The sequence below is a fragment of the Primulina tabacum genome, chromosome 15 (genome assembly GCF_025594145.1).
Source record: "Primulina tabacum isolate GXHZ01 chromosome 15, ASM2559414v2, whole genome shotgun sequence".
NCBI lineage: Eukaryota > Viridiplantae > Streptophyta > Magnoliopsida > Lamiales > Gesneriaceae > Primulina > Primulina tabacum.
The window spans coordinates 599,662-625,877 of NC_134564.1; the positions used below are offsets into that span (position 1 = coordinate 599,662).

The window sequence follows — 26,216 nt, forward strand, 5'->3', positions numbered from 1 at the left end:
TTAATCATAAGCTTGTCGCAAAAATAATCGACTGAAATATGTGTAATACTCGGGATTTTGCAGGATACCTGATGACGAAGAAAATCCTACTTCTACAGAAGAGGTGGTAAACTATTCTACTCAGATTCGGCTCAATTTAAAAAAAAAAAAAAAACATTGAACTAACAATGCGAGCTTATCTCCAATGTGATTCTCAAATTTATATTATAAAAGCCTAACTACTTGACAAGAATTAATTTCTTTTCACAAAGCACTGTAACTATGCTTCAACCTAGTTCAGAAGATAGGTTGGCTTATATACAAATTGCAGTAACACACTACTTACAATAACCCCTTTCAAGATAAATTTAATTACATGTGTGAACCGCAAAATGACTACCACAAATATTCATATTGAACAAGAAACCCATAAGAAAAACTTGATGGGCATTGGAGTGGAAAATATTTGCTTCAATAAATAGAAGACTACGACTGCCAAAACAAGTCGAAGTCGTCACTGTACAACGAACTATCCTTGATTTCCAGATCAGCCACATGCCAATTTACGAACCGAGATTGGATGCATTTACACAAAAGAAGTGCAATGGGAAAGACCCACCATTCGCTTTCATCCCTGGGCGCATAAATATAGAAGGAAGATCGTCACAAACACAAGTTAAAAGAAATAGACTAATGATGTTTGAAAATCTGGAGATTTGGCTCACATGTTCCATGGTTGAAAAGGGAGTCTTTCACTTGATTTCGTACGGTAGTGCACATAGAAACAAATTAACGCAACACCCTGGAGAAAAACCAATGAAGTAAGACCATTAACAGGAACCAAATATTAAATAGTGTGTCCAAATCTTTTCCAGAATAAGGCCTCAATGTTCGAATAAAATTAACAAGTGATAATATTACTGGAAAGCAAAAGATGAGAAGTGAAACTTAAATAAGATGAATAAGAAACAAAGTTGAGCTATTTGATTCATAAAAAAATAAAATTATTAACCCTTTGATGAGTGGTCTATGATTAAACCATATTGATCGAGAATGGATAAAGCAACTTACAACATTTATCAAAGATGTGATGTTCCACAAAGCATATGCGCGTGCAAGACCTGATGATCGCCGTGGTCCATGGCAGAACAAAGCATTAATTCCAGTAGGGAGCGGAAGCAAGATCCCCAACGGTAAAATAAACAAAACAAAAAAGACGTCTGCGAGAGAAAATGAATACAGCTGGAGCAGAGTGAGCAGCACTAAACTAAAATCTCCTAGAAGAAGGATAGAAATGACCAAACCAACAAGATCCTGCAGCACAAGATAAAAAATGTTTATGGGAAAATGACATTAAATAAATGCATAAGATAGTCAGGTTGGGTTCGGGTGGTTTGTAGACACAAAACTTCAGCTTGTACAGTTTACATTACCGTACAGACACACACAGTATCAATTATATACCTATTCGGGTATTTGGAAGTTGGTGTAGAGTCAGAACTGAAACCAATTTTTTATCATCTTAGATTCTTAATCATGTAAAACTCAACCAGACACACTTGCACACACACAATGCACAGATATAAACAGAGATAAGAAAATAGATACCTGGTGGCCAACTGGTTTAGTATTCTGAATCAGAAAAGAGAGCAGAAAAAATATATCTCTTCTCTCCTCAAGCACCTTCAAGCTTCTAATATCTAAAATCCCGCCACAAATCTTCCACCGTGGATTACCATCAGTGCTTATCTGAGTTTGACCTGTATACGCCTTATTCTTTGAATAGATACTGATGGAACTACATGACAACAAGACAAAGGGACCAAAAGTTGGTTAGACCAAAGAATACTGGAAAGAATGTAATGTTTCACAGGAGAATGTCAATAAATATAAAATCATCCAAACCACCTTCATGTGTATGACGTCAGGAAAAAAGTGACTGAAATGGCCTCCACATCGGTAAAACATTATCCAAATCACAAAAATATCTTTAAGAGACGGTATGTAAAATTTTGTGCATGAGCTCACGCAAAGGGAGCCTTTATAGCAGATTAAAGATAATACTTTACGAATCTATGCTATAACGTTGAAAACAAATATCATACCGTGAATGCTGTTGGTTTCCTAGTCCATCATCACATCTTAACGATTCAATATTTTTGTCTTCATCAACAGCATAAACTAAAAGCCCATAATGACAATACCCATCAGTTGTTGATGGAAACCAGGCAAGATCAGCATGCACCCCATAGTTACTTAATGCAGGATTTGCAAATAATTCCAACCATCGAAGGATTCGGTGAAATTTTGATCTCAGAAAACCCCTGTGTGCCAAGCGCAATTGCGCATTTAAACCAGCCACAAAGCGGTACCACACTGTTGGTGGCACAGACTGTCAGAAAAGGTACAAGTCAGTATAATTTGGCATTTTGTTGACGAGTACAAGATAAATGGCTTTTTTTAAGTATATTCTTCTTCTATGTATGGACCTCAATTTCATGGCATTAAATGACACACCTGACTCATGAGATTGGTGATGATGTTGTCATTATGAAGTGAAAAAGGAGTCATGTAGCTTCCATCACCCCCAAAGAGTAGAGAGATCGGATATCTTTGACAGAGACTAGGAGGAAGATCACTTCTCCTTTCATCACCACCAAGAAAAAAGTCAATATAAGCTAGCATTAAATCTGGAGTTGCGGCAACCTACAGTCGCAAACATGAATAATTACTAACTTAACAGCTCAGGTCATAACGACATCTTTTTAATGTTATCATGATACTCATCCACTTGCATGGGCTATCTCTGGACCATGTTCCAACCATTCTCCCCAAATTTTTTTTCAACAACCGCACCAATGATGTAGAGCAAAATCATATCTCTTACTTATTTTGGTTAGAGTGAATGAGTGACACTTATTGTGAAATAATACAATTTATAATTATAATCTCCAGAACATAAAAAACTTCACAAAAAAATCACGCATTGATGGCTAATGTTGGTCATAGGCCAACCAGAAACGGGCATGGATCAAAGATTTTTTAAATGTCTCATTGAGAAAAAAACTTGGAGCAGGTGAAATGGTGGTATCACACATAAACCAAAGGATTAGTACTACGATGGAGCATGAAGAAGGCATGCTCAAATATAGGATATCTATTTCAGAGCATGAAGAACACATGCATAATTCAAACAAATAAGGATCCTTTAGAAAATAACCTTGAGGCCTTCGTATAGTGCACGTGAACGACAAGAACGTAAGCAAGCATGATCATATTCAGACCGCACAAATTCACGTAATCGCTGTAACTTCATTCTCCGTCGCCATTGTTGCCATGACCACGCAAGAGGATATGCAAGAAAACAGAGAACATTATGTACTGACCCTTCCCACCATTGATATGCAGCTAGAGCATTCATCTCATCCACGAACGTAACAAATGCACCCTCATATCTACCATTTCAATAAGAAAGAGTTCAGACCATTAATGTCAAAGTGTAAAAGACCGATCATAAAAGTAAATGCTTAGTTAAACAAGTAATTAATGCATATCATCAATGAATCACCGGAACAAGAATCTGGTATGGAAAACGAGAGAAATAACTTACATTATTCCTTTAACTTGTTCAGGAGGTGTATGAGGAAGATGCCAAGGTTCACGAAATGCAGTTTGGACCCAAAAAATACATTCTGTGCACATGACTCTGGGATTTCTCAACTCTGTTACTTTCCAAAACCTGATTGGGAAAAGGAATGTCGAAATTACATTCCTCATTACCATAAAATTCTAAGTTTGCATTAAAATTGCAATCTGTATTTCCTCCATAATCTTATAACTATTAAATTTAGCAAAACTAAATGTGCTAGGTTCTCCAGAAAATACTTCATTTAGCGACTCCAGGAAAGGGACTGAATTATCTGTTTGAGAATCCTGCTTTGTAGGAACAGAGCCTGGTGACTCATCAACCCCAATAAACTTCGCGCGTGCAACACTGAGAACCAATGCAAGCAAAATGAGTAGGCCCAATAGCAGCAGACCGAACCACCAGGGTCCTCCAAATTTATACACCAACTGTTCAAGAGCTGTGTAACAGTGAGGCATGTGGTATCTCCCAGAAACACATTTGTAAGGGCAAGGTGTTTTCGTAGCACCACCTGCTTCGGACAACAGTAACCTCAGTTAAAAATAAGCCTGCATTACACGTAAAATGAAGACGATCCAACACGAATGTAACTTATGACTATGACAGAGCACACAATAATTTATCTGAAGCCCACTGATAGAGCGTAACTCAGAAGTTTCCATGTTTTCGCAAAATCTATGTTTTTATAAAAATAAATACTGTTCCAAATTTTCAAGAAAAATAAACTTTCCATAGAAACACAATCCAACAGTATATTATACCTCGGACAGGAATATAAACACCACGATTAGGAAGTTGACTCCCTGGACATGACAAACAGAGGGATCTATCTGATCCAGTAGCATTTTTATAAGTGCCAGCTGGACATTCCTGCATAATTAAGAAAAACATTATCAGAGAGCTTCTTCTCTATCACCTTTTACCTTATAGTTTCTGGAATGACAAAAATTCCTCTGGTTTATCAGATAACTAAGAGAACAAACATAGTAATCATCAAGTGAAATCTAGAAAAAGAAGTTGGCAGTTTCCAGGTTAGTCACAACATTGCAAAAAAAAAATCGCAATGGGTAAGTGAATGAAATGAGGCAACAAAATTTTTTATGTGGAACATTCAGTAATCAATTAAATTACCACAATGTAAATAAATGTTGTAGTTTTTAGCTTTTGAGTTCAAATTAATCAAAGGCCAATTCGGTAATTACTGATAACTCTTTTAACAGAACTTAGAATTTTGGGAAGGAGAAGGAAATTTTTAGAAATTGCTCCCAAGCAAATAATAATGAGCTACCTCGCAGAAAGTTCCATAAAGGCCTTTTGGGCAAGCTTTACCACTGACAGTTCCATTTTCACCTGGAAGACCTTGGTTGCCACCTAATCCACCCCTGTAGTACAAGCAGAGAATTTAGTATAACTGACATAATGCAATTCACACAACAATAGTACGTAGAAAAATATGAGATGATTATCAAATCATGCTATATCCATTCATTTCAAAGGAACTGCACTCACCCAAAGAAAAGCAAAGTCCAACAATTCGTTGTTTTACAATTAATTTCGATGATGCAAGTACTTAATACAAAGAAAAGTTGATGCAAGTACTTAATACAAAGAAAAGTCTGTCCAACAAATTTCACTAACCTAGAGCTCATGAGATGTGGCTCAAATTGTAGTTTGATACTTTAAAACGTACATTAGGCCAAATGACATTTCCTTCAACCCACAAATTCCATTTTTATCTCTAGTTCAGTCCCCAGAGCCTTGCCATTTAAAAAAAACTTAACAGATAGCCAAGTGCAGGATATAATCGGGATTTTTCTCGAAGAAATCCCTCGACAATAAAGCCACACACATTTTGTTCTTTATACACATAAACTAGCACTATCATATGATAAAACATAAAAAACTTGGGATAAATCACCAACTGTAGGTTAAGTATCTGCACTAACCTTGTACGAATGCTTCCATTCACTTCAGCCAATGGCCAATATAATTCTCCAGTGGGAATGCCTGACCAGTGAAAATGGATCCTACCACCACCACCTCCTCCACCACCACTTAGGCTGCCATGACCTCCGACACTTGATAAACTTCCAGATTCACAAAGAGCCAGAGAGTGCAAAAATACCAAGATAGTTCCACCAGATCCACCCCCAGGCCCTATATTTGCATCATTACTTAATGCATACTCCTGTTGGAGGTTCTCTCCAAAGCTGTCTCCATCAGCTGTAACAGAACCTTCGACAAACAAATTCATTAAGGGATGCTCCAGCGAACCCATCACTGCAAGGACGAGGGAAATGAAGATCAAAAGAAGAAAAGCAAATATTTTTAGGAATGGAGAGAAATAAGTTCAGCAATAAATATATGTTGCATAATAACGTTTCTATGCTTGGAAAGTTATTTTGAGAATACAGTGTTGGGTTAATGTTACAAAAACTGTTTCCATCTATATACAAAATCTGCTCAATCGAATCTAGAATACGATATAACTAAGTAGCCCAAAACACTGCACATGGTTTATGGACTTATAATAACACTATGCCCAAAACATACGATAAGAGAATTTAAGAAAGAAGAGAAATATAAATTTATCCAATGCAAAATTCAATATGTTGAAGCTTTAGCTCTCATGATGATCTCCACTCCAGAACCACCACAACAACAGTATCAAGTTTTCATATAACCTCAATTCTTGGTTAAGACAACACGACATAGGAAACGTTATTCCTTGATTCTACCTTCTTTTTTAAAATTTTAAATAAAAAGAGGATACCAAAAAAACTATACTAATAAATATTTTATCAACCGGACTCAACAATTCAAGACTGGAAAGTTAGAAAAATCTTCCAAGTGAATCTAGAGCTACAACACTTAAAAAAGAGAAGTAGAAACCATAACAAATCAGCTGAAACTTGAGCTCACCCAAAATGCCAGCACCAGCAGAGACAGCCAAGCTATCATTTCCACTTCCACTGCCCAATTCACAGGGCAAATTTGTGTCTCCATATGATATGCCACCCTCGATGCAGCTGTCATTGTAACAGCCCATTCCACCTCTACCACCATGTCCACCACCACTGCCAAGACCATTGCTCAATAAACTTCCTCGGCCAACACCGCCAATGCAACCTGCATAAATAGTAGATACTTAATTGTCAAACACACGAAATGAGATTCAGTTACATGGATACATCTAACTCTTGGCTAATTTAGAGATTGTTCCACTAATTCAAGTAAAAGGTAATAGGAAAGTTTCCCATTCGTCGAAGATTTTTTAAGCTGGTGAAGTTGAGAGACATGCCTCGCAGAATGATATTAAGTGATGCAGCAGCGTGAAGGAAAGACGTAATCATACCCATTCCTGATGAGCTTATAGTTCCAGAAGAGTGAACATAGATGGCCTTTGCTCTATGAAAATGAACGATAGAACCTTCGATAAAACCTTTAACAATGATATCCTCCACTCGACAAATCTACAAAAGAAACAGTTGTAAATATTTACGGAACCTACCCAGAGAAAGAAATAACAAACAGTGATATTATTTTGAACCACACTGAATGGAAACATGCAAGTCACATTATTTCTACGTGTCAAATTCCACACCTGTAGGGTAAAGGACAAAGAAGAATTCACGTTACAATCTTCAGGTGGATGAACCAGTTCGGTGGGACAATCTTGTGATTCACAAGACAGTATAGCCATTCTAACAAGTAGCAAAAATCAATAAAGAGTGAGAAAAGATATCGCATTTCTCATGCTATTTAAACAGGAACTGGAAATCATAACTTACCTGTCTTCGTTAGAGGCACTTTTTAAAGGACCACGGATAATAGACCCAGGGCCTATCTTCATTATGGCATGAGAAAGAAAGCACAAAACAGCCCCGTTAAATATTAAAAAAATTGATGTGTCCGCTACCTAAAGCTGTAGAACATACAAACTATCACACAACAGCACTTGGTTAAAAACCAAGTGCAATCCTATCCAGGAGCACAGGCACTTAAAAATAATTGCCTACATTAGCAAGTCTTGCTAGGTTGAATATAAAACACGCTCTGTAAAAAATATTCGTTTTACATTCACAAATAGCAAGAAGTTGAATATTTTAAAATTTTTAAAGTGACATTTGACATCAACTTTTATAGCTCTCAATGCTTATTTTCTTTTGAATGAAAGTGGAGGGTGAAAAGGCATGTATAATGTAAAATACAACAAAAAATATCTTATCAGTGTTAAAGTTCGGAAATAGAAAGTACACCAATACAACAAAAACATTACAGAACAACGTAGTTGAGTGGCTGAGGCACAGAGCTACCACAGGGCTACAATTATATCGACAAAGAGGAAGACACAAATCATAAATGCCAAGAGAGCCAACACAAGAATTTAAATATATCATTTTCTGCTTACTTTTCCAGTACAAAACTAACTCAAGTGAAAATAAATTATGATAATCGCATAAAATTTGTGATGTGACAGTAAAGGCAGACCATCAACAATTTGGAAGCTCGCGGCTGTGGTGTTCAAAATGGTAGCACATTGAGCCAAATTCAATAGGCTAAGAAGACCAAAAAGGAACCATCAGCTGTTGGTAAAAAACTAATTTCAAGAGTAGAGTCCACAAGATTTTAAAAGGCTTTTAGTGAGATCACTCAAGATTTGAAGACTAAACCAAGTTAATATAGACCAACTCGTACATGAAGAACTGAATTAGATCAGCCTGCTTGAAACATAAGATTAGAAGCCTATTTGTGGGCTCAATTTACTTGGATTTTATCCATTATATTTAAGCCATCGACCAGAAATGAAAACGCCACTTCAGATAACAGATTGCCGGCCGCACAACCGATGGGAAGGAAGGTGGAAAAAATACTCCAAAGAATTTCACCAAAACTTATTGAGCATTTCAGAAGATCTCCCATCCATTCACTTTCTGACAAAGCATATGAGGTCAGGGACATAAGAAAGAGTGACGATGGTCTGAATTCGAAATTGCAAGATTACGGACAGAGCTACAGCAGAAGATCTAACAAAGCTACAAAGAAGGTTAAGGAGTTAAATGATGTCAGAGGAAGGAGGAAGGCTGAAGAGCTGTACGGGGAGGATTTTAACAAGTTAGGGGAGTTAGATCAGGACGATTTTGCTGACTTTCACCTCGTTGATTCAGAAGAAGATCTACTGGACGATGGATTCGACTCTACAGAGTCTGCAAGTCACCTGTCTTCTCATCCGAAACTTTGATTAACAATGAAGCAATCGAAGTGGACCTACAGGGGCTATTTACAGAAAATGAAGAAATACTGCCTCCAAAACTGCCTCCTGTCCTCGATAATACTAACCCTTTAGTGGGCAAGGTATTTTCCTGTTTTCAGTCATCGATTCTTAATCATTCCTTCACACTTCATTCTATTCTTCCTGCGTCTTTCTCCGTCTTGGGGCTGTCCAATGGGTTACTAGGAGGGGGGCAATCAAGAGCTCTTGACAAGTCTGGGACCGAGGGAAACACTTCCTTAGGGAATGAAAGGGAGGTTCACTTCAATGATAACGTGAAATTCTGGAGGGGGGCCCATTATACTAAATCAGAAATCGAGATGAGCAAGTCAACGGGTAAGTTAATCAGTGAGCTTGGAAGGTTGAAGTGTGGAATCAATTATGAGAAAGGATCGACTTCGAATGGATCAAATCGTTGTTTATGAAGATATGTTCTTGGAATATTAGGGGAGGACGGTCGGCGAGAAAGCGGGAATTAGTATGTTCGGTTATCCGCAAGGAAAACCCGGACATTGCCGTGGTGTTAGAGATCAAGACAATTGCAGTTGATCGTTGATTCGTTGCAAGTTTATGGAAATCCAGATTCGTTGATTGGGTGTGTCTACCAGCGATCAGGAGGCATTTTAGTGATATGGGATCCACGAGTGGTCTTGGTGAGTGACAATATGATTGGGCAATTTTCGGTTTCTGTTAAAATTCAGTGGAAAGATGAGACTTGTTGATGGTTCTCTGCCATTTACGGCCCATGCAATTCAAGAAAAAGAGAACTATTTTGGGATGAATTAGCGGGTTTGTACTCCATCTGTGGGGACAACTGGTGTGTTGGAGGAGATTTTAACGTTGTTAGGAATTTGAACGAGAAGTTGAATAGTACCTCCTTCACCACAAGTATGCAATGCTTTTATAATCTGATCGAGGAACTGGGCCTCCACGACCCGCCTTTATTAAATGCAAAGTTCACTTGGTCGAACTTCAGGGCCAACCCGATTTGTTGCAGATTGGATAGGTTCCTCATCTCAGGGGGGTGGAAGGAAATTTACCCAACGTTCAGACAGACGGTGCTCCCGAGAATCACATCGGATCATTACCCGATTGTTTTGGATACAAAGAAGTTGAAATGGGGACCATCGCCGTTCAGATTTGAGAATGTTTGGTTGTCACACAAAACGGTAAGGAGTCACTTGCAACATGGTGGAACAGTGGTGATATTCAGGGATGGGAAGGATATAAGTTCATGAAGAAACTAAAAAACGTTAAAAAAGAAGTTACTAACTAGAATTTAGAGGTCTTCGGTGACATAAATGTCAAAATTTCGGAGCTGCGAAACACAATCAATCAGTTAGATGCGAAAGAGGCGGAAGGAAATTGGTCGTTAAACCTTAACGAGCAGCGAGGAGAGACAAGATGCGAGCTGGAAACTATGACCATTCGAAAGAGACAGATGGAGAGTCAGAAAGCCAAAGTTAAATGGCTGCAACATGGGGATAAAATTCCAAGTTTTTCTACTCTATCTTGAAAAACAGAAGAAACAGGGCTATGACAGATAAGATAGAGCTGGAGGATAGATCTCTGCTTTAAGATGATGTACAGATTCAAAACGCAACCATCAGTTTCTTTCACAATTTATACAAAAAATCAGAAGGGGATGGTACGGGTTTAGATGGCTTGGAGTGGATGCCAATAAACACGACTGAGGCAGATCAGTTGGAACAGCCATTCTCGGAGGAGGAGATCAGAGGTGCGGTGACCGATTGTGATGGTTCCAAAGCCCCGGGGCCCGATGGTTTTACCATAGCGTTCTATCAAAAGAGTTGGGATACGATAAAAATTGATCTTATGAAAGTGTTTGCTGAATTTTTCGAGGACGGTATTGTTAATGGAATTACGAATGAGACTTACATTTGTCTGATCCCAAAAAAACAAGATGCAACGAAGGTTAAAGACTTTAGACCAATCAGCCTAATTACAAGCTTGTACAAAATTTTGGCAAAAGTCTTGACAAACAGATTGAAAAAGGTGATGAACAAAACAGTAGCGGAAAACCAATGCGCTTTCATTCAGGGAAGACAGATAACAGATTGTTGTCTCATTGCCAATGAAGTTGTGGAGGAGTACAGAAGGAATAAGAAAAAAGGTTGGATATTGAAAATAGATTTGGAAAAGGCCTACGATAACGTGGATTGGATATTTCTAGATTTTGTACTTCAAAAAAATGGGTTGGACAAGTGGAGGAAATGGATTAAGGGTTGTGTTTCTAACGTCTCGTATTCAATCTTCATCAATGGAAGACCAAGGGGGAAGTTTAAGGGGGAAAGGGTCTTAGACAAGGTGATCCCTTATCACCGTTTCTGTTTAATTTAGTTATCGATGGGCTAGGGAGATTGGTTGACATGGCAAGGGCGGCAAAGGTTGTGAGAGGACTTGAGGTTAGGAGAGATAATATAGAAATTTCACACATCCAATTCGAAGACGATACCCTGTTCCTTGTCCAATCTGACACGCATATGATGGCGGTTGTCGAACTGCTAAAACTTTTCTGCACTAAATCCGGACTCAAAATTAATTTCGAAGAAAGTTGTGTTGGGGCTGAATCGTATGGATGAAGAGGTTGACGGTTTAGCGCCAGCAATTGGTTGCAAGAAAGAACAGTGGCCAATCAAATACCTCGGGGTACCGTTGGGTGGAAATCCAACGAAATTGGAATTTTGGGCACCGGTGGTTTCAAAGATGTCATCTAAATTGGCAAGTTGGAAAAAGGCTTTCCTATCTAGAGGAGGTCGACTTACATTGATCAAATCGGTCCTCAGTGCATTGCCCACTTGCTATATGTCCATTTTCAAGGTCCCAAACAAAGTGGCGAAGCAATTGGAAGCATTGATGAGGAATTTCCTGTGGGATGGAGCAGATGGGGATACGCATTACCATGCTGTTAATTGGAATCAGGTGTGTAAACCGATAGAGAGGGGAGGCTTGGGTTTGGGGAATATACGTCTGAGGAATACGGCCCTGTTAAGGAAATGGTGGTGGAGATGTGCGGTAGAAAAGACTCTCTGTGGAAAAAAGTTGTGGGTAGCATTTATGGATTTCAAGAGAATGGCTGGGACGTAAGGGAGGCAAGGAACTCGAATTTCAGAAGCCCTTGGAAGTTCATCTCTCGATCCCATTCGACTTGTCGTCACTTGATTGGTACGGTGCTTAAGGGAGGGAATCTCATTAGGTTTTGGGAAGATAGATAGGCAGGCTTATTGTCGTTCCAGGTTATTTTCCCTCACATTTATATCCTATCAGCCACCACTAACAAACCTATCTCACACTTCTTCTCGGTCTTAGCTAGTCAAGGCATTTCAGCCATTCAATGGGATGTGCGGTTCAGAAAAGGGTTGAATGACATCGAGTTGGGAGAATACACTTCTCTTCTAGGGGTATTAGAGTCAGTATCTCTGAGTGTGGGTACGGGGGACGTCAGGGTTTGGTTAGGGGACTCGTCTGGTGTTTTCTCTGTCAGTTCTCTTTACTCATCATTCTTTCCAAGTAATACTAATCCTTCTTTCCCTTACTTCTACAACATCTGGAAAGTACTTATCCCACAAAAAGTGAAGGTATTCTCTTGGATTGTGGCATTGGGAAAGTTGCCCACGTGTGACAACCTGCAGAGAAGACGGTCGAATCATGTTTTAAACCCACAATGGTGCTACTTGTGCAAGAAAAACGAGGAGAATCAGGATCATATTTTGCTGCACTGTGCTTTCACGAGACGTATTTGGACAAAGGTAATGCAACACTTGGGATTCGAGTGGATTTTTCCGGCTACGTCGAAAGACATGTTTATTATTGAGCATGGTTTTCTCATTGGAAAGGGGCTTAAAAATTTCTGGTGCATCATAGTACACTGTATCTTTTGGTCGATTTGGTTGGAGCGCAATAACAGAATATTCAACGACAAAGAAGATTCGTGCGATGAATTATGGGAGAAGATCAGATTCAGAGTAGCGACATGGACGATAGGCGTACCAATGTTTCAGAATTTTCTTTTAGCGTATCTAGTTAGGGATTGGTGTTATATTTTCTGTTGAATGAATACTATTCTTTAGGGCACGCGGTATATTGTGGATGGCTCATCCACTAGCCTTGTAAACTGATTACTACGTAATTATAATAAAATTTAGTTTCTGATCAAAAAAATAATAATTTTATGGGCTGGTATAGTCATTATTGCATGATTTAGTCTCAACCTATGTATATACACGTAGGGGATTGAGTTCGTGACGACATTTGGAGTTATACAGTTCATACTATGAGCAAATTTTTACTTGACTGCAAACAAACTTGTGGGGGTCAACTGGACTTCTCATCTTCGATTCAGTAGAGAAATAGTATCCGAATTCCCTTCCACTCTTGGTGATATTCGGTTTCCGATTAAACCATAATTGCTGGAATGCTTTTTCAAATCAAAGATAGATTTAGCTTTCAGGATATAAGTTTGTATTGCGGTGGTTACTGTTAGCTAGTATATAGGAGATAAGTCATCACAATAAACGTGTTTTGTAATTTACGTTTCTAGTTGGTTCAGCTACTATAAATAGTAGCTCTCTGTCATTTGTAGCGGTTAATGCACATACGAGAAATACATTCTCTAATTCAGATCTTGTGCACTTTAACATGGTATCAGAGCAAAAAATCACTCGCTTCTGCTGCTGGACTCCGGTTTTTGCTTTTGATGCAGACAAGATCTAGCTAAACTTGCTCCAATTCACTAAGTGCTCGCCACAATCGTTATTTTTTTGGCAAATCGAGATCTAGCTCGCGACTGAAGAATTCTCTTCGGCGAAGCAGTGCTCAATTGAGATCTGATATATGTTGCTGATTGCAGTTATTTGAATTCTCTTCCCTGATTTCGTGATGGCAACCGCAAATGCTTTCAATGATCCGTTGTTTCCACGTCCTTCGTACATGCTAGGTATGAATTTGGTGAATGATAGGCTCCTTGGAATTGAGAACTATGGAATCTGGAGTAGAGCTATGCTTATTGCGTTAAGAGCTAAGAACAAAATCAGCTTCATCGATGGATCATATCCACGACCTGAAGTCGGACATGCCACTGTGAACCAGTGGGAACGATGCAATGCTCTGGTTCTTTCATGGATCATGGATACCGTTTCCAAAGAGATTTTTGGAGGTATTGTCTATTCCACATATGCATCAGTAGTTTGGTCTAATTTGAAGGAGCAATTTGATAAGGTAAACAGGTCACGAATCTTCTTTATTCATCATGATATCAGCTGATTGGTTCAAGGAAATAATATTATCTCTGTCTATTACTCCAAACTTAAGCATCTTTGGGGCGAGTATGCTTCTTTAGTCTATTTTCCTTCTTGTGAATGTGATACTGCAAAGCAATACTTGAAGCACGGACAACAGCAAAGGTTGCTCCAATTTGTTATAGGATTGAATGATAGCTATATGTCAATTCGTAGCCAAATCCTTATGATGGATCCACTCCCCAATGTTGGACAAGCCTTTTCTATTTTATCACAAGAGGAAACACATCGATCTTTGGTTCCAGTGGATACACAGCCAGCTTCTATATTCTATTCCTCACAATATAAGTCCGAGGAAACTAAGAAGTATCAGACTCAAAATCCAAATCTCAATCATTGCGAGTATTGTAACATGACAGGGCATACTAAAGCCATATGTTACAAACTAGTTGGCTATCATCCAGGGCACCGTTTCTATGGGCAGCAACTTCATTCTGACAATAAAAGGAGTTCCAGGAGTTATGGAAAACCTAAGAAACCACCTGTGGCCGTGAATTTAGCAGAAGACTGTCACTCTAAGGAAGAAGAAACAGCCACCAACAAGCCTGTTTTCCGAGTTAACACTTCAGTACAGTATGCGGAGATTATGAAGTTGTTGGGCTAATACCATTCACTCTTCCAAGGATCCAGTACATCAACTTGCCGATGTATTCACGAAGAGTTTGGGCAGAGAACAACATGACTTTTTGTTGTCCAAGATTGGTCTTTGCAATTTATACCAAGCTTGAGGGGGGGTTGTGTTAGCTAGTATATAAGAGATAAGTCATCACAATAAACGTGTTTTGCAATTTACGTTTCTAGTTGGTTCAGCTACTATAAATAGTAGCTCCCTGTCCTTTGTAGCGGTTAATGCACATACGAGAAATACATTCTCTAATTCAGATCTTGTGCACTTTAACAGTTACGTCTGATTAAAGACATCCCTAGAAAATTGTTAAATATTGAGAGGGTTCCTTCTATATTGTTACGGTTCACTTCACATTTCTAAAGTGCCAACTAATATTTAATATTTAATTTCTGAAATCCATCAGGTGACTTAATGTGACATACGAAGAAACAATTGTCCCTTAATAAAGATAATACTAATATCAAATGAACAAAAACTAACGGAAGCTCAAAAAAATGCAGAAAAGGGTAGAAAGAGAACAAATAAGAAATAAAAAAATATGCTGCTTTCAGATACAAAATTAGAACATGACAAAGCTAGGCAGCTTGTCAGCATGGGTGAGAAATGACAATCAAAGCATATGCAATTCCATGGCCCACCTCGGAATAAAGCCTTTAGGTTGGAAACATGTAAGAAATCTTAAAAAGCCCAAAAATTTATTTTGTTGTTTTACTTACATTGATTCTATAAAATAATGATAAAACAAGACGTTGAGCTTCAATGCAATCTCCTGGTCCAGATAAATTGAATAAACCTTGCCCATGAACTCCCAAGTTCGCATTTGAATGGATAAGGGATGAATTCTAAACAAAGAAAATGGACAAACAATTACCAAAACACAAGACAGCTTTCAAATTTAGGACAAGTAGCTGGTAGCTTACCTTGAGGACTATGAGATTACTCGCCTCAAGCAATGAGGTCTCAACATTATCATCTCCACCACCATCTATTATCATTGTAGAGTTCCACATAAGAAACATTTTGACAGACATGCGAAGGGCCCCAAAAACCTAGGGAAAAAAATGGAAACAAGAAAATCATGTGTCTAAACATAATGTTGGTGCAAGCAGAGGAGCAAAGTTGGATATTATCACATAAACCACAGATTATTAAATGCGACAGTATTCAGCAAAGCAAACAAAAAAAAAGACATTTTGTAGCCTATAACTGAATTTTCAGAGATGGGGTCAAATGACACTCACTCTTATGACAGAATCACTCATTAATAGCTGTTCTGCCAACATTTCAAACTCCGACATTGAATAATGTGCAAGCCCAAAGCTCAATACACCTCCAGAGCCAAGCCTGATCTGTCCTTGAACCTTTATGATCCACGAAAAAGGCTTGATTAGATCCCTACAACCGTTTATTATCAGTATAAAATGTGCCAACTACAAGTTCGTTATATATTTCAAAGGCTTAGAAAGATAAATGAATATGCAACCAACTGTAAAATCGATTCTAATGCCACAGAAACTTAAAGCAAGAACATCATGCAGATGATTATAGGCAATTTTCAAGTCTTTTCCATTGAATATTTTATAAGAGTTCCAGAAACCCACCATGGATCATCTAAGATTCAATCGAGGGTGTCAACCAAAAAAACACTTCTTCTCATATGTGTATGATCGAAATTACCGACATGCCCAATGTGTCCATCATGTAGTACCTGGCACACTCGTAGCTAGAGTGTGTGATAGTGAAAATAACAATCTGAATTACACTGACCTGAACACGACTCCACAGCAAGGGAATAGCAGCCTTTGCCTGATTTTCTATAATGACATTTGTCAAAAATGGTTGAGGGAAATCCATCAGAAGCGTGTCCGTATACGTTGATTTGTTATGATTACTCACAGTAAGGCTGAGGGGAACAGTATCATAAAATGTACCCGCGGCCCCAGAATTTTCAGGGCAGCCACGACTACTTCCTCCTGCGTTGAAAGCACAAATTGTCACATTGAAAGATAATTTAAATGCTTCAATTACTACCGTGTTACAAATGTCTCACTTCAAATCATTAAAATTAATAAATAGTAGCTTGTAAACCAAAAAATGTAATATCACCCCGATAGGCAAGTCATCTTGGGACGATACCCTTCTTAGGTTTATAATACCACCCAATAAGTCAGCCTTTTGGGATGGTACCCCGATGTAGTGTATAATTTTTCACAAGCTATACACAGCATCAACAAGTAATGTATTACCCAGCAGGGTATGCAAGCTAAAGACAAGCGACATGATTACAAACTACAGCAGCTACATACATACTACCAAGATGATCAATGAGCAGAGAAGGGATTGGGAGCATCGATCTTAATCTGTCAGTTAATTTACTGGATATTCCAACTATATTCTTTCTATCAACCTTTAACTACATTGGCAGCTTTTGCAAAATCAAATAACCTGAAGTAATAATTTGAACATTTTTTCATAACGTTTCGTATCACCAAATAGTGTGAATGACGATATTTCAGCTACGAGAAAAAACTCAAATCATTCTAGAACACAGAAAATGAGAATGTCCACCCTGGATTGGAACAACAACCATGTCCAACAACCCATAAAATATGAAGTTTCAACCACTGCAAACATAAGAAGAAACAAAACATATTATGCATATGAATGATGGTCAAACATTAATGGTGTGCATGAAGCTCTCTAATCCACTATACTCTTCCAGTTTTCCCTTATGAAATGACAAACAGAAATTTAATATGACATTGCTGCAGAAAGACAGGGTAAATCTCGGATTGCTTGGGCCTTACACATAGTAAATCTTGGATTGACCCACATTTATTGCAAAAACCCTTGGATAAGTATTTTACCTCTCCACTATGCCAATTGGAGAAAGTATTTTGTCATGTAATACACAAGATATGAAAATAAAGCGGATGGCAGTAAAGACGGTAGAAGAAGAAAATGCAACAAAGAATAAACAATGGCTAAACGGAAAAATGAATGGAGAAATAATAATGCAATAGCCCATACCATGTACAGATATGAATGGTACATTGTGCCTGTTAAAAACATCAACTGACACCCTACCACCGCCACCTCCAGAAAAACCTCTGCCACCACAGGCACTTATTCTGCCAATTCCAATCCTGCACTTTACAAGAAACTACTTGGATAAGTGAAATCAAACTCTCATATGCACCAACCTTTCGTTGGCCAAATCAAATTAATACAAAAACAAGGCACAGAATAATGACGGATGAGATGAAAATTAGATTATATGGTGTCTATCATCCATAGGTAATGTGGAATGACCAAAGAGTGTTCTGCTAATATCCATACTGCATAGGTCCAAGGAAGGAAGGAAGTGGCTACCATTACTCATTTGTAAGTTTAACAAATTATGGAGAAACAAGATATTGCCTAAATGGTAAGTACTAAGTAGTAGCATTTGATCGAGAAAATAGCATAGTTCTCCATATTAAAAACAATCCCAAGTGATAATTGGGATATATGATACTGATGCACCTTATATCAAATCAATAAGAACCAATCATTGTGAGCCGCATAAATTCAGAACATGTAGGTCTACAAATATTTATTATGCTGTGTTCAATGTCAGATAAGACTTGTATAATCTAAGTATACTCATAACTTTTACGGATTTAGATTACCAACAATGAGGTCTTCGGACCAAATCATCAAAACCAGAAATCAGTGAATACAACTTCAAAGGTATACAAGATGATCCAACTTTTTAAAAAATTTAAGATTTAAGTAACACCAAGACTGTAAGAAAAATTTACATCTCATAGGCCTTAATGTAGATACTCCCTCCGGAGCCGCCTCCACCTTTGTGGCCTCCGTCTCCTCCATCAGCCAAAACACTACCATTGACCTCCAAAAAACTCGTCACAACCATCATTACCCGCCCACCTCCACCGCCCCCGTAATCAACTTCCCTGCTCGTTGTTCCACCCCTACTCCCATAACTCAATGGTTTAACAACGTCCGACCAAGAATACGTATCACCGCCCCAAACGTCTTCCGGAAGCTTGCTCCTATCCCTCAAACAGGCCGCACCTCTGCCCCCATGCCCTCCTCCCGCTCCATCCATCCCCTGTGGAGTGCCACTAGTTTGAGGTGGCGGCGAACCTGCCAACCCCGTGGTATTCACAGAAGAGCCATTCCCAAAACTCGCATTGTCTGCAACCAACTGAAAGGCGCCACAAACTAGAGCTGAATTTTCGCCCAGCGTGAAGTTTCCTGTGACGTTTATGTCGAGCTCGCAGCCCAAGAAGGAGGAACAATAGATAGAAACATTTGGCGAAATCACGAGATTACCCGTCCCTCTTATGTACACGTTCTTGGTTAAATTCAAATCGGATAGTATGTGGCAGGTGGTGTCCAGCGTACCAACACCCCCAATATCAGACTCACACGACAGCGATGGGGGGTGCGGCGGCGGAGAAGGAGGCGCCGGTGGACTGTAGTCCTGGTGGAACAACAGCACATCTGAGTCCGGCCAAGAACTAGAAGATGAAGCCCGGATGACAGAAAGAAGTAGCTGAAACAGCACCAAGTCTACATGAAAGGTGGGAACAGCCATGGACTCTGAAATTGATCATCACATCATCCTGCATGAAATTCAAGTTGGTATGTAGAAATGGTTTTGTGGACATGCATAAGGAATAAAATAGGATATTTATTTTTTGTTCGTTCATTCTCTACTTGACTACTTGGTGTTATTGCAAATTCCATAGCGCCACGAACTAGCAAAAAAAGAACACACGTGTATTGTAATTATGCAGAGAATATAAAACAAAGGTCATCCAATAATTGAACAACTCCATCCATCTATCTATCGCTATTATCGGAAGACATACGTGTTTTATTAAATTATTTAATTAATTGTTGCTCCTACAATCAATCTACCAGACGCACTACATACGTGTATGTATATCAATTATTAGATATATATCCCCGTCTTCCTCCTTCTCTTGGCAGGGCACACCAACGCCAAATACTTTAGGCATATGCTTTACATGATTATTTTTAGCAACGGCGTGACTCAATCGTTCACATTTTTTCACATCCTTGTTCCGAATATTTCATAAGTTTTGTATTGGTCTTCTGCACTATTTTTTAACATTTTATGTTCGGATAACAGCTTTTGATCAACCATTGATCAAACATTGGGCTTTTAAATCTTTCGACCTTAAGTCAGAGAACACCTCCCATCTAATAAATTTCTTTTGATACTAAAAAAGATTATTCAACTGCAACCATTGAAACAGAACAATGTAGAATTTCTTCTCATTATAGCCAAAATTGAATATGCGTGTGTTTTTCGCGACCATCATCAAAATATATCAAAAGTGTCCTTATTTGTATTGCTAAAATCAAAAGCAGTGGCTAAAATATATGTGTGTGTGGGGACATCGGCAGCCACTGGCTAAAGCAATTTTATGCACAATAAATTTTCAATCTTTTTAAAATTATTAATATTACAAATAAAATAATTATTTAAAAAATTTGTTTTTTAAAATTTATAATAAGCAGGGTTTCAATGAAAGCCTCCTTTTTTACCCATCGCCCTCTCTCTTTTTGTTTTTCTAGTACATCTTTTTTAAATACAAATATAATTTTTACTACAAAATTTGAGGACATCGTTATTAATGTCAATCTAGTTTTTGATACATTATTATTATTATTAATTAAACACTTGTATAACCGGAAAAAATGATTTGCACCTGTACGAACAATAATATATGTGGTGTTGTCAATTGGGTCGGTGTTAATGAGGCTTGTACATGTAATGTGTTATTTTTGTTTACTTGGATCATATGACTACAAAGACATCGTCACATAAAATCTTTATCCTTAGTTTATGGGTAAAAACTTATGCAAGACGATCTCACGGATCGTATTTTGTAAGACGGATCTCTTATTTGGATTATCAATGAAAAAGTATTGCTTTTTATGCTAAGAGTGTTACTTTTTATTGTTAATATCAATAGGGTTGACCCGCCTCACAGATAAAGATTCGTGAGACCGTCTCACAAAAGACATACTCTAGTTTATGATATGATTCGTGAGACCGTCTCACAAAAGACATACTCTAGTTTATGATCTGACTAGCTGATAAAAAAAACTCATAATAGAAACCTCAAAGTTAGTTGTTTCTAGCGAAAGCTAAACAGAATTATCTCAATTATATTGAAGAAGTAGACCAGAAGTTGTGTGTGTTAGACTTCTTTCAGCTGGAAGCAATGTAATAGAAGCGACCTCTTGATGTAGTTGGTTAGATTTACGCGAGGTGATCCTTAAAATGATCGAAGGTGTAATTCTTTCCACATCGGATCACTACTTGCGCTACCAGTTCTTTATTATTATCCATACTGCAGCTGCTCCAGAGCAACTATTTTTTCTTTAAATGATAAAAGTGTCTCACCCTCACATTCATTTATTTTAATTTTTAGGGTCAATATATATACGTATAAATCGCAGCGGATTTTCTTAAAAATCACTTCATAATCATTCACAAAACATATTTAATAATTTCTTCCGATCCCCCACCACTCACAATTGGAACACAAATCTATATAATTCTTCACTCACCAATACCATTAAAATGCCAGAATGACCAATTCAGGTCTGACAACGGAGAAGGCAGGACAGCTCAAGGCCTGATTTGATTACCAACATAGTGTACACCCGACTTTAGTAGCAAAACCTGAAAGATGACAGGCAATTAACTTTCTAGGAGGGATTTGATAATTTTAAACTAATCTAATGCTTGGTGAATTTGAAATTGGTTACAGTTATTAATGCAGACGCTTAAAATTAGGTAGGGTGAATTTTAAATCTCCTTGTATTTCGATAAAAACAACTAAAATCAATTAGGTGACAAGGATTTGAAATTCTAGATTTCGAATTATTCAATCGAAATGCACCCGTAAAGAAATCATTATTAGCTCAAAAAATAACATTAAGATCCGCCACACTTTATTTCAATTTTTTCCCACGTGCAAATTAATGAAACCAGAGAGTCAAATTTTTTTTTAAACCATAACCCATAGAGTCAATTTTTTTTAAACCATAACCCAGAGAATCAACTTGAATTGAAATAAAAGGTAAAACGAACAAGTGGCATCAAAGGTCAGAAAAGAACCTCTTCAAAGGGCCATCTCCCTTTGCAACTCAGCAAGTTCATCATCGTCATCTTCAATCTTCTTTGCTGGTTGCCTTCCGGCAGGAACTCTAACAGCAGCAGCAGGAGCTGTTGTCGCAGGTTGCAGGAGCTGCTCCTCAAGCTCAGCTCCTTCAAGTTCTTCAAGCTCAGCCTCCAATTCATCCTAGGAAAAGAGACAAGTCAGATATCTTCTCTTCAATCAAAACATTGAACATAAGAGGTAATCAGAGCAATGAATACTTCGTCAAAATCAGCTGCAGTGCCGATAGGTGCTGACAATGCTTCTTGAATTTGTTTCATATTTTCTGTCTGCTCATTGATCTCATCCATTGTTTTGTCCACATCATCAATGTTACTGCAACAGCGAAAGTCAGTGAGGAAAATGATAAATAAATTCCTAATTTTAAAGACATATTAATCTACTCAATGTCTAAAAGGGTTGGAATGAAATAAATAAAAAAACATATAAATAATATTAATAAGTTATTTATATTAAATGAATTTTATTATTCTAAAATAAAATTTGAATTGAACACTACAAACACATAAAAATGCTTTCTAAAATAATATAACTTAAATAAATAAATAAAATATATATAATATAAAAACATTAAATAAAACTCAATAAAATATTAATTAATTTAAAATTGTCTATTAATAATTAAAATTAATAGATAATTAAATGTCACCAATTTAATGAAAAATATGTCGATAATTTAATGGAAAATGTATCACCAAGATAGGGTCAACACTTGGCTAAGGGTAGATGACTCGCTTTCCTTCATTCTCCACTATAAATAGCCCTCATGATGTATTTCATCACAAAAATCTTTTGAATTTCGTGGGCTTTAGAACACAAATAGAGAGGGGCAAAAATAGTGAAAAATATGGGGAAAATTAGCTAACCATCTCCAAAAACCCTGAAAAGTTTATCCTTGCCTACCCATAAATCAAAGTGTAGAGAAGGTGTATCAATACCAACAACCAATTTTGCCCAGAAATTCAAGAATCAAGAAGAACAACTGCTGGAAAATTCCAGAAACTTGTGTTCCAGGTAGCCAATTCAAGCTCAATTTACCCTTTTTTCTTGAACGAATTTCAATTTGGTTTTAAAATAAAAAAAAGTGTGCAAAATGTTTTCTAGTTCACATATTTGCCAGCCGATCATCCCCACAGTCACGGGAAGTACTGTTGTTGGTCGTCCAAAATGAGCTTCACAGTCATTCTAATTTTTCAAAATCTGTTATGCGATTCAAATTTGAAAACATATAAAACATAAAGATGTAGATCAAGCCAAGACCAATCCACCTTAAAACTTCCGACCGCGCGTGAATTTTGTGCCCCACTATGGTTGGCATATCGACGGCCGATCACTTATGCACTAAAAGTTTGGTGATTTTTGAACATGTATTTTAACTGTTATGAATTTTAAAGTTTTAACCAAAACTATCCATACAAATTTTGTACAAAAATGATTTTTAAAAGATTCATACCTTCCACCGATCATGACCGATGTAAAATAACTCAAATTATATTTATAGGAAATTATCTTCGCTTGAGATTGAAATCAAGACGAAAAGTAAGTTACTTTACCAATATGAGGTTTTATCTATCGTGAGGATTTCTACAAATTTCTTCAATAATAGAGTTTGAAATTTGGCCGGAATTTACAAGAAAGTTTCATAACTACCGATTTATTCATATATATTGCATGATATTGTGTATTTCTCATTTTATTGGTCATATTGTACTTCATACTAAATTTCTGGATTTAATTATTCTACCGATCGGCTATTACTTATTGAATGATTGAACGAATGGAGCCCTGGACAACGGTCTATGTACAAGATTGTCTTATCTTTTGTAAAGTCAAGGATTGTAGACGCTTCCACTACTATAAGTTGATAATGATTATATTACGACTAGGGACCCACAGTATCATTTCTTTATATTCCTATAGTAATCATTTTTGTCTTCCTTGATACTTTTGCATGGTTCAAAATTCTGTAATCACGATTAAGCCCATTTTTATTAAACAAAATGGTTTACAGGGTAATAAGCAACTTACGTGGCCTTCTGCATGGCTTTCATCGCAGCTGCTCCAGTTCTCAAAGCATCCACAGTTTCTGTTGTAGCTTTTGCACCTTCCAGCATTATCATCTGCAACAAAGGTGCAGGTTCAGTTTAGCAACAGAGCCACATCAACTGCAGAAACAGCATCTGCGGGAATATTATGCAACTTTCAGGAGTACCTGATCATGAATACGCAACTGGAAATTTCCAAGCTGTTCAACTTGCTGCTCATAAAGTCTTTTCCTCTTCAAACATTGTATTGCAGCTGTACATATATGGAAAGCAGGAAAGCAGTGAGAAAGCAGGCAAGTTAAGATCTAATTATAAAATGTTGAGACAACATACTTATAAAGTTAGGAAAAGCAGATGATTTATTCAAGCCCAACCACAACCTGTCATTGATGGACTATGCGAGGGAAGATTAAGGGATGGGATATTGAAGAGCACCATGATAAGAACAGAATATGTGACAACATATAATGGAGTTAGGACTACAAAACAAAATTAAAAAATCACCATAATTCACACAAAGTTCTTTGTTATAAAAAGAAAGTTAAAGTATTCGGGGATATGACCAGCATATTAAATTTATTTAACAATAAACAGGAGAGTGAAAACACAAAATTTTAAAACTTTCAGGCTGAAAAGATGGTAAACTGGGTACGAGGCAAGAGAATCTCCAAGGAGCTCTCATCAATCAACCATACCCCTTTTATTTTTGGCTCTAGTAAACTCCTTCGCCTTTTCTACTTCATCAGCAGCCTTTTTCAATAGAACTTTCTCTTTTTTCTCCAGCATCTCAAGAGTCTGCATCACCTCGCAAGCAACTACTTAGAGATCACGGAATCACAGTAATGATTAAATAAATTCAGAAAGAATTAAGTCATCAAAAAAATGTCCAAAAAAGGGCCAATTCAGGAATACGGAACACATTCACCCACATGGGAACATGCCTTGAAATCAATGGAGTTGGATTACTTTCTTTCAACAATGTTCCTTAACAGAGGTGGTTGATCTACAAAAGTAGGTGGAACCCAAAATGCAAGGGGAAGACCGAGGATTTGTGATGGAGGCAACACAAGGGACCGAATACGATTTAGGGGAGGGAAACTTTATTTTTTAGGAAACTTGCACATAAATTTGCAATTTATTTATTGGCTTCAGAGCGATCACCAGTCATCTCTAGCAAAAAAACCCAACAAAAACACAGCAATTATAACGCAAACTGATTTAGTTTCCACCAAATGGCTAACAGAAGCATTTACTATGTTCAACTATGTCAACTACACAAGAACGATAATAACATTCATCATAATAGCACTGTTATTACACCCAAAAAATCTCAACCCGACAGAAGATTCGCATAATTAAAAAAAAAAAAACAAAACGATAACAAAGATGAAGGAAGTTAATAAATAGATAACGGATAAAAAAGTATACCTCATTTAGCTTGTCTAGGGTTTCCAAAGCATTAGCCTCTTGCTTGGGCTTACCGAAAAGTCGCGAGAACATATTGAACAATTAATATTCCAAACAGACAATAATATATACGCAAATCAGGGGAAAAAATCAATTCCTCGGATCCTGCGCTGCAATTTAACGCGAAATCACTTCGATCTGCAAACACCAGCAATCGGATTAGCCAAGATTCTTACAAATAACGAACAATCGTATATGTAAACGTTGAAAAATCTGTGCAGCGAATGAACTACCACGCATTGAATTCGAAAAGGGATAGCATAACTGGCTTTGATTCCCACATTTCAATCAATTGATTGAATTGAGTTGAGAATGGATTTCAAAACAATAACTCGGTCGTGGGAAGGCAGAGGAGATTAGGAGTCAGCTAACGTGACTGGATATGGGCCCCACTACAACGCATTGCTTCTTTAACCGATAATTTAACAAAATATAACTAAAAAAATATTGTCTACTTAAGGAAATCAATTTGATAATTATTTTAAATACATTTTAATATCGAGTCATTTCAAATATTTTTTTCAAATACTCCACTCAATCCAAATCTTCCAATCTAAACATAATTGTAGTGGTTTTTAAATTGAAATCAAACCATTTGAGTAAAACTAAATTTTTTTTAATGAATTTGA

The 26,216-nt window shown here is 37.4% G+C and overlaps 2 protein-coding genes across 3 annotated transcripts; both read right to left on the bottom strand.

Moving 5' to 3' along the window:
- Nucleotides 1–175: 175 nt before the first annotated feature.
- On the bottom strand, nt 176–19,584 carry LOC142527987 (uncharacterized). The gene is given in 23 exon segments (XM_075633016.1): nt 176–613; nt 705–781; nt 1,051–1,293; nt 1,588–1,777; nt 2,085–2,371; nt 2,497–2,685; nt 3,200–3,434; nt 3,590–3,648; nt 3,650–3,718; nt 3,865–4,136; nt 4,387–4,495; nt 4,914–5,007; nt 5,572–5,905; nt 6,548–6,754; nt 6,981–7,098; nt 7,230–7,329; nt 7,417–7,472; nt 15,560–15,685; nt 15,764–15,892; nt 16,085–16,204; nt 16,611–16,816; nt 17,874–17,989; nt 18,647–19,584. Coding segments are annotated over 23 exon segments (4,287 nt in total). The 5' UTR covers nt 19,450–19,584; the 3' UTR covers nt 176–465.
- A 1,748-nt stretch (nt 19,585–21,332) lies between these two features.
- LOC142527423 (vacuolar protein sorting-associated protein 32 homolog 1-like) lies at nt 21,333–26,013 on the bottom strand. Of its 2 annotated transcripts, none has more exons than XM_075632225.1 (8): nt 25,821–26,013; nt 25,549–25,725; nt 24,816–24,915; nt 24,288–24,373; nt 24,104–24,195; nt 22,276–22,390; nt 22,015–22,198; nt 21,333–21,576 (listed from the first exon to the last, which is right to left on the bottom strand). In XM_075632225.1, the coding sequence occupies exons 2-7, from the start codon at nt 25,618–25,620 to the stop codon at nt 22,019–22,021; spliced, it is 645 nt and encodes a 214-aa protein (XP_075488340.1). In that variant the 5' UTR covers nt 25,621–25,725; nt 25,821–26,013; the 3' UTR covers nt 21,333–21,576; nt 22,015–22,018. The 2 variants fall into 2 exon arrangements, with proteins under 2 accessions (XP_075488340.1, XP_075488341.1); XM_075632226.1 differs by having other exon boundaries at nt 25,824–26,008.
- Between the last annotated feature and the right edge of the window lie 203 nt (nt 26,014–26,216).